This window comes from Triticum aestivum, chromosome 2D, assembly GCF_018294505.1.
Source record: "Triticum aestivum cultivar Chinese Spring chromosome 2D, IWGSC CS RefSeq v2.1, whole genome shotgun sequence".
NCBI classification, from domain to species: Eukaryota; Viridiplantae; Streptophyta; class Magnoliopsida; order Poales; family Poaceae; genus Triticum; species Triticum aestivum.
The window spans coordinates 485,985,634-485,994,996 of NC_057799.1; the positions used below are offsets into that span (position 1 = coordinate 485,985,634).

General features: G+C 45.7%; 1 protein-coding gene across 1 annotated transcript; it reads left to right on the forward strand.

The window, feature by feature from the left end:
- Window positions 1-7,246: 7,246 nt before the first annotated feature.
- LOC123049663 (casparian strip membrane protein 1-like) lies at window positions 7,247-8,410 on the forward strand. The gene is made up of 3 exons (XM_044472557.1): window positions 7,247-7,691; window positions 7,764-7,887; window positions 7,987-8,410. Exons 1-3 carry the CDS (start codon window positions 7,357-7,359, stop codon window positions 8,200-8,202), a joined length of 675 nt encoding a protein of 224 aa, XP_044328492.1. The 5' UTR covers window positions 7,247-7,356; the 3' UTR covers window positions 8,203-8,410.
- Window positions 8,411-9,363: the final 953 nt, after the last annotated feature.

The window sequence follows — 9,363 nt, forward strand, 5'->3', positions numbered from 1 at the left end:
AAGATGTTTTTTTGAAACGCCACGGAGCATATGAGATGTTCCAAGAGTTGAAATTAGTATTTCAGACTCATGCCCATGTCAAAAGGTATGAGACCTTTGACAAGTACTTTGCCTACAAGATGGAGGAGAATAGCTCAGCTAGTGAGCATGTGCTCAGAATGTCTGGGTACTACAATTGCTTGAATCAAGTGGGAGTTAATCTTCCAGATAAGATAGTAATTGACAAAGTTCTCTAGTCACTATCACCAAGTTACTAGAACTTCGTGATGAACTATAATATGCAAGGGATAACGGAAACAATTCCCAAGCTCTTCGTGATGCTGAAATCGACGAAGGTAGAAATCAAGAAAAGCATCAAGTGTTGATGGTTGACAAGACCACTAGTTTTAAGAAAAAAGGCAAAGGGAAGAAGGGGGGCTTCAAGAAGAACAGCAAACAAGTTGCTGCTCAAGTGAAGAAGCCCAAGTCTGGACCTAAGCCTGAGACTAAGTGATTCTACTGCAAAGGGACTGGTCACTGGAAATGGAACTGCCCCAAGTATTTCGCGGAAAAGAAGGGCAAAGTGAAAAAAGGTATATTTGATATACATGTTATTGATGCATACATTACTAGTGTTCGTAGCAACCCCTGGGTATTTGATACCGGTTCAGTTGCTAAAATTAGTAACTCGAAACGGGAGTTGCAGAATGAACAGAGACTAGTTAAGGGTGAAGTGACGATGTGTGTTGGAAGTGGTTCCAAGATTGATATGATCATCATCGCACACTCCCTATACTTTCGGGATTAGTGTTGAACCTAAATAAGTGTTATTTGGTGTTTGCGTTGAGCATGAATATGATTTGATCATGTTTATTGCAATACGGTTATTCATGTAAGTTAGAGAATAATTGTTGTTCTGTTTACATGAATAAAACCTTCTATGGTCATACACCCAATGAAAATGGTTTGTTGGATCTCGATCGTAGTGATACACATATTCATAATATTGAAGCCAAAAGATGCAAAGTTAATAATGATAGTGCAACTTATTTGTGGCACTGCCGTTTAGGTCATATTGGTGTAAAGTGCATGAAGAAAATCCATGCTGATGGGCTTTTGGAATCACTCGATTATGAATCAGTTGATGCTTGCGAACCATTCCTCATAGGCAAGATGACTAAGACTCCGTTCTCCGGAACAATGGAGTGAGCTACTGACTTATTGGAAATAATACATACCGATGTATGCAGTCTGATGAGTGTTGAGGCTCGCGGCGGGTATCGTTATTTCCTGACCTTCACAGATGATTTGAGCAGATATGGGTATATCTACTTAATGAAAACTGAAACAGTTGAAAAGTTCAAAGAATTTCAGAGTGAAGTGGAGAATTATTGTAACAAGAAAATAAAGTTTTTCTGCGATTTGATCGCAGAGACGGATATTTGAGTTACGAGTTTGGCCCTCAATTAAAACAATGTGGAATAGTTTCACAAACTCATGCCACCTGGAACACCATAGCATAATGGTGTGTCCGAACGTCATAACCGTACTTTATTGGATATAGTGCAATCTATGATGTCTCTTACCGATTTACCACTATCGTTTTGGGGTTATGCATTAGAGACAGCTGCATTCACGTTAAATAGGGCACCGTCTAATCCGTTGAGACGACACCGTATGAACTATGGTTTAGCAAGAAACCTAAGCTGTCGTTTCTTAAAGTTTGGGGTTGCGATGCTTATGTGAAAAAGTTTCATCCTGATAAGCTCAAACCCAAATCGGAGAAATGTGTCTTCATAGTATACCCAAAAGAAACTGTTGGGTACACCTTCTATCACAGATCCGAAGGCAAGATATTCGTTGCTGAGAATGGATCCTTTCTAAAGAAGGAGTTTCTCTCGAAAGAAGTGAGTGGGAGGAAAGTAGAACTTGATGAGGTAATTGTACCTTCTCTCGAATTGGAAAGTAGCCCATCACTGAAATCAGTTCCAGTGATGCCTACACGAATTAGTAAGGAAGTTAATGATGATGATCATGAAACTTCAGATCAAGTTACTACCGAACCTCGTATGTCAACCAGAGTAAGATCCGCACCAGAGTGGTACGGTAATCCTGTTCTGGAAGTCATGTTACTAGACCATGACGAACCTGCGAACTATGAGGAAGCGATGGTGAGCCCAGATTCCGCAAAATGGCTTGAGGCCATGAAATCTGAGATAGGATCCATGTATGAAAACAAAGTATGGACTTTGGCGGAATTTCCCGATGATCGGCAAGCCATTGAGAATAAATGGATCTTCAACCAGAAGACATACGCTGATAGTAGTGTTACTATCTACAAAGCTCGAATTGTCGCAAAAATGTTTTCGACAAGTTCAAGATGTTGAATACAATGAGATTTTCTCACTTGTATCGATGCTTAAAAAGTCTGTTCGAATCATGTTAGCAATTGCCGCATTTTATGAAATTTGGCAAATGGATGTCAAACCTGCATTCTTTAATGGATTTCTTAAAAGAAGAGTTGTATATGATGCAACCAGAAGGATTTGTCGATCCTAAAGGTGCTAAGAAAGTGTGCAAAGCTCCAGCGATCTATCTATGGACTGGTGCAAGCATCTCGGAGTTGGAATATACGCTTTGATAAGTTGATCAAAGCATATAGTTTTATACAGACTTATGGTGAAGCCTATATTTACAAAAGTGAGTGGGAGCACTACAGCCTTTCTGATAAGTACATGTGGATGACATTTTGTTGATCGGAAATAATGTAGAATTTTCTGGAAAGCATAAAGGAGTATTTGAAAGGATTTTTTCAAAGAAAGACCTCGGTGAAGCTGCTTACATATTGAGCATCAAGATCTATAGAGATAGATCAAGACGCTTGATAAGTTTTTCCAATGAGTACATACCTTGACAAGATTTTGAAGTAGTTCAAAATGGAACAGTCAAAGAAAGAGTTCTTGCCTGTGTTACAAGGTGTGAAATTGAGTAAGACTCAAAGCCCGACCACGGCAGAAGATAGAAAGAGAATGAAAGTCATTCACTATGCCTCAGCCATAGGTTCTTTAAAGTATTCCATGCTGTGTACCAGATCTATTGTGTACCTCACCAAGAGTTTGGCAAGAGGGTACAATAGTGATCTAGGAGTAGATCACTGGACAGCGGTCAAAATTATCCTTAGTGGAATAAGGAAATATTTCTCGGTTATGGAGGTGATAAAGAGTTTGTCGTAAAGAGTTACGTCGATGCAAGCTTTGATACCGATCTAGATGACTCTAAGTCTCGATCTAGATACATATTGAAAGTGGGAGCTATTAGCTAGAGTAGCTCCGTGCAGAGCATTGTAGACATAGAAATTTGCGAAATACTTACGGATCTGAATGTGACAGACCCGTTGACTAAAATTATCTCACAAGCAAAACATGATCACACCTTAGTACTCTTTGGGTGTTAATCACATAGCGATGTGAACTAGATTACTGACTCTAGTAAACCCTTTGGGTGTTGGTCACATGTCGATGTGAACTGTGGGTGTTAACCACATAAAGATGTGAACTATTGATGTTAAATCACATGGCGATGTGAACTAGATTATTGACTCTAGTGCAAGTGGGATACTGAAGGAAATATGCCCTAGAGGCAATAATAAAGTTATTATTTATTTCCTTATTTCATGATAAATGTTTATTATTCATGCTAGAATTGTATTAACCGGAAACATAATACATGTGTGAATACATAGACAAATATAGTGTCACTAGTATGCCTCTACTTGACTAGCTCGTTAATCGAAGATGGTTGAGTTTCCTAGCCATGGACATGAGTTGTCATTTGATTAATGAGATTATATCATTAGGAGAATGATGTGATTGACTTGACCCATTCCGTTAGCTTAGCACTTGATCGTTTTGTATGTTGCTATTGCTTTCTTCATGACTTATACATGTTCCTATGACTATGAGATTATGCAACTCCCGTTTACCGGAGGAACACTTTGTGTGCTACCAAACGTCACAACGTAACTGGGTGATTATAAAGGTGCTCTACAGGTGTCTCCGAATGTACTTGCTGAGTTGGCGTATTTCGAGATTAGGATTTGTCACTCCGATTGTCCGAGAGGTATCTCTGGGCCCTCTCGGTAATGCACATCACTATAAGCCTTGCAAGCATTGTAACTAATGAGTTAGTTGCGGGATGATGTATTACGGAACGAGCAAAGAGACTTGCCGGTAAAGAGATTGAACTAGGTATTGAGATACCGACGATCGAATCTCAGGAAAGTAACATACCGATGACAAAGGGAACAACGTATGTTGTTATGCGGTTTGACCGATAAAGATCTTCGTAGAATATGTGGGTGCCAATATGAGCATCCAGGTTCTGCTATTGGTTATTGACCGGAAACGAGTCTCGGTCATGTCTACATAGTTCTCGAACCCGTAGGGTCCGCACGTTTAACGTTCGGTGACGTTGAGTTTATGTGTTATGATGTACCGATGGTAGTTCGGAGTCCCGGATCAGATCGAGAACATGACGAGGAGTCTCTAAATGGTCGAGACGTAAAGATCGATATATTGGACGACTATATTCGGACATCGGAAAGGTTCCGAGTGATTCGGGTATTTTTCGGAGTACCGGGGAGTTACGGGAATTCGCCGGGGAGTATATGGGCCTTATTGGGCTTTAGAGGAAAGAGAGAGGGGAGGCTGCGTGCTCCCCCAAGGCTTTGTCCGAATTGGACTAGGGGGAGGGGTGGCGCCCCCTCCTTCCTTCTCTTTTCTTTTCCCTTTCCTTCTCTCCTACTCCTACTACTTGGAAGGGCTCCTACTTGTACTAGGAAAGAGGGGAATCCTACTCTCGGTGGGAGTAGGACTCCCCTAGGGCGCGCCATAGAGAGGGCCGGCCCTCTCCTCCTCCACCCCTTTATATATGGGGGCAGGGGGCACCCCATGGACACACAAGTTGATATGTTGATCTATTCCAGCCGTGTGCGGTGCCCTCCTCCACCATATTGCACCTCGGTCATATCGTAGCAGTGCTTAGGCAAAGCCCTGCGTCGGTAACAACATCATCACCGTCATCACGCCGTCGTGCTGACGGAACTCTCCCGTGAAGCTCTGCTGGATCGGAGTTCGCGGGACGTCATCGAGCTGAACGTGTGCTGAACTCGGAGGTGCCGTACGTTCGGTACTTGGATCGGTCGGATCGTGAAGACGTACGACTACATCAACCGCGTTGTGCTAACGCTTCCGCTTTCGGTCTACGAGGGTATGTGGACAACACTCTCCCCTCTCGTTGCTATACATCACCATGATCTTGCGTGTGCGTAGGAATTGTTTTGAAATTACTACGTTACCCAACACTACTAGTCCAAGCCGTCAACAATTCGAAGAGTTTCGATCTTGCGCCCAATGGTGTCCTGTTTAGGGAGATTAAAGCCCTGGCTATGCTGCACTTTTAATACATTTTATGTTGGTTATTGCGCTCATGCATGTAATAATGTTGCGGACGCATTAGCGTCGTTTGTTTCGAAGATGGTCCATGAGCCCAAGCCGTTTGGCCAGGTGATTCACCTACCTTCATCCATGATTTGGTTGTCGGGCAATGCATTTACCATATGTAAAGGATTCTAATCGAGTCATCGACCATGACACGTGCTCGCCATGTGGCCCGATGGGCCCCATGCCTTATCCTTTTCCACGACATGTTGCTCTTGTCCATCCATTCACTCTCGCACCACTATCTCGTCCTCTTCTCTTTTTTCGTCTCCCTCTCTTGCTCATGTTGCTCACTCCCCGACCAAAGTTGTGTGGCGTGCACTATAGGCCACCGGATCACCGCGCGATGGCAATCGACACCCACCATTGCACGCGATGGGCCCAATTGTTGCTAGGACAGCCGTTGTGCTACTGTAAGATGCCCTTCATTGCTGCAAGGATCGTCTATGGCGGGCTGACACAATTGACATCTATTTTGTGATTGGCGACAGGTGATGCTACCAACCGTGTGTTGCTTGCACAATGCTGCAAGGCGGCAACGAGGACGCTATGATGGTGGACAACAATGTTGCGGCTAGCTATGCGCAATGCTACGAGCCCAAGAGCGCGCTGTTGCGACTAGGTTGCAAGGCGAACACCGCTACTGCTAGTTAGGTGGAGACGATGACGCTACGATGGTGGACAACAAAGTTGTGCCTTGCTATGCACGATGCTATGAGCCCAAGCGTGTGTTTCTATGACTATGCTGCGAGGGAACACCACTACTGCTAGCTAGGTGGTGATGCTATGAGCGACACCACCGATGTTGCAATGCATTCGGCGGCACTACAAGCGAATGGAGCGGTGCTGCAAGGCGGAGCGGCGCCAGTGTCGAGCGCCCTCTCACGTGAGTCGTCGGTGGATGCTGCCCTTACAAGAGTTCGGTGCCGCGTAGTGATGGGGGCCAAGCTAAGCGTCGCGTGGTGACAGTGGGCGGTGTCGTGTGCTTCATGTGACGGCGAGGGGTGAGAGGGGATTTTTCGTGCGTTCGTCATGAAGCGAAGAGACCAGGATGAGGGACTCATGAATCTAACGGTGCTAGCCTGCTTGATCCAACACCACGCGGGACAACCAATCCAATCCAGTGACTTGATCGGCCCACCAACGCCTAGCGTTGTCACATGACACAAAACTAAAACTATTCACATGGAGGATGTAATTGGGACGATTCTCCTTTCAATATGGTAGGAGGGTACTGGACCACTTCAGAGCATGATGGACATGAACAGGTGGTTGCCAAGAATGTGTTTTTTTCAGATTAAGAATTTGTGAAGAATGATTTATTATTATCATTATTTTGAGGCTATTTCCTTTATTTTAGGTCATGTTTATTGATGGAAACAATGATTTATTTGTATATAAATATGTATGAGGCTATAGCAAGTGATCATTTAAGATTTTGGTTCAAAATACTAATATGCAGCCTGGAAAAGCCAAAAAAGTTAGCACGACTTCATAAGTAACAGAGCAGATGTCGAGGCAGTTCATCCATGATTCATACATTGTGAGAGCTGGCCAGTGCAGATACTGCTTGGCGCTTGCATTTCAGAGCAGTTGGCAACCACTCCAACTCGGCCACTCCCACAATGCCCAAACCCGAACCACAACCCTCCCAACCTCTGCACAAACTTCTCCACTCCATGATCGCCTCACTCATTCACACCATACCCAACTCATCCCAGCAGGCGGCAGGACGTCTGTGCCTCTATAAAATCCGCCGCTGCCACCGCAAACCAATCAAATCAAACACAAGCACCCCTCATCTCATAAACCCCATCAAAAGCCCCCGCCGCTTTCTCCTCTCCTCCCGCGTCCGACGATCCTCACGCAAGCACCGAACATGAGCACCAGCGAGGCCGCCACTGTCATCCCCGTTTACGACGTCGCCCCCGGCCAGGGCGCGCCCTCCAACTCCAAGGCCCCCGCGGCGGCGCCTCCGGCTGCCGCTCCAGCCGCGGCCACGACGACGACGCCGCGCAAGTTCCCCATGCGGTTCTTCCGGCGTAGCGACCGCGGCAGCCGGTGCATGGCGTTCCTCGACCTCCTGCTGAGGATCGCGGCGTTCGGGCCCGCGCTCGCGGCGGCCATCGCCACCGGCACGTCCGACGAGACGCTCTCCGTCTTCACCGAGTTCTTCCAGTTCCGCGCCCGTTTCGACGACTTCCCGGCCTTCCTGTCAGTACCCATCATCGATCGTTCGAATTAAGTTAATGGCGAATGCCGCGCCTCATGTATGCGTTCTTGCAGGTTCCTCATGGTGGCGAGTGCGATCGCCGCGGGGTACCTGCTCTTATCGCTCCCGTTCTCCGCCGTCGTCGTGCTGCGGCCTCAAACCACCGTCCTGAGGCTTCTCTTGCTCGTCTGCGACACGGTAACAACTGACAAGCCCTTTTCTTTCTTCCCGACTCGCTCCAACGGCGCCACGCACATCATGCACGTGACAGGGCGGTTAACCATTGCGATCATGCAGATCATGCTCGGGCTGCTGACGGCGGGGGCAGCGGCGGCGGCGGCCATCGTGGACCTGGCGCACAGCGGGAACGAGCGCGCCAACTGGGTGCCCATCTGCATGCAGTTCCACGGCTTCTGCCGGCGCACGAGCGGCGCAGTCGTGGCCTCCTTCCTCTCGGTCTTCATCTTCGTGCTCCTCGTCGTCCTCGCCGCCTTCTCCATCAGGAAGCGCTGAAACCAGCCTTGCTCCGGCCGGCAGTCCAGCTGCTGCAAACCCCGCGCTTTGTTTAATTAACCGTGCCTGTGTTTTTTAATGTTGCATGCATCCTCAGTTTCCTTTCTGCATTTGTGTAATTGTGCGCATTGGCGAGTAAGTGGCAGTGCACCTGTTAATCTGTACTTGTACTTGTGTTGCTTGGTAATACAAGGTGGTGAGCGATCAACGTGTTCCAAAATGCTCAACTTTTTACTCAATTTTTTTTACTAAACTTTTTACTCAACTGACGGCGGAACAATGTTTATGGATTCTTTTCTTTTATGGATAAGTGTGGTTAGGTCTCAGTCGACTGAGACTCAGTTAAGCAATATCATATACAGGGATAATTGGCTGTATGCCCCTAGTTGGGTCACACTCGGCAGGTTTACCCCTAGTTTTTGAAAACAATCGTTCCTGTCCAAACCACTTTGCTTGTCTTATGTTTTTGCCCTTCGACCGTTTGACCGTCAATTTAGAAAACTTCATAACAAATTCATACTAACTCAGAAAAACACGAATAAGATATCAAAATGTTCAAAAAAACATCACCTATGTGCATGCCGTTTGCATTCATGACAGAAGTGTTGGAAAGTCTACATCTCAGTTTGAACTCATATGATCTCAGCATGAACAGTAAAATCCTAAAAAAATCTAAAAAAGCTGGTAGCAAACATTGACCAATGTTCTGAGTGTTTGCTAAGTTTCATAAGGGAATGACATTCATGGAAGTTGTGGCAAAAAAATAGATGCTCCACAACAAAAGCATTTTGGAGTGATCATTTTATTTTTGCCACGACTTCCATGAATGTCAGTCCCTGGATGTCAATTAGCTCAAAAGAGAATGCCAGTTAGCTCTTAAACTTTTATTGAGAGACAAGAGAAAAAGTTTAAGCCACTCAAAAAAAGGTTAGGGGTGGAGGAAATGGTAGCTCCTATTGGTGCTCACTGCGTCCAATAGCATGTGCAACCCACAAGGGACCGCCACTGGTCGGCCCATTGGAAGTTACTGTAGCGAGCTGTGTTTGTAGCGCAATATCGTAAAAATCCCCAAAAAATGGCGTGCTCGCGAGGAACTTGAACTCACAACTTCCCACTCCTAAAAGGAAGCTGCTAGCAAATGGTGCTGATGGCTACTAGTGA

Excerpts from the sequence above, each read along its gene's own strand:
- LOC123049663 (XM_044472557.1), top strand. The coding sequence starts at position 7,357 with ATGAGCACCAGCGAGGCCGCCACTGTCATCCCCGTTTACGACGTCGCC. Across the intron at positions 7,692-7,763 it reads GACGACTTCCCGGCCTTCCT|GTTCCTCATGGTGGCGAGTG; the intron begins GTCAGTACCCAT and ends GCGTTCTTGCAG. Across the intron at positions 7,888-7,986 it reads TCTTGCTCGTCTGCGACACG|ATCATGCTCGGGCTGCTGAC; the intron begins GTAACAACTGAC and ends GCGATCATGCAG.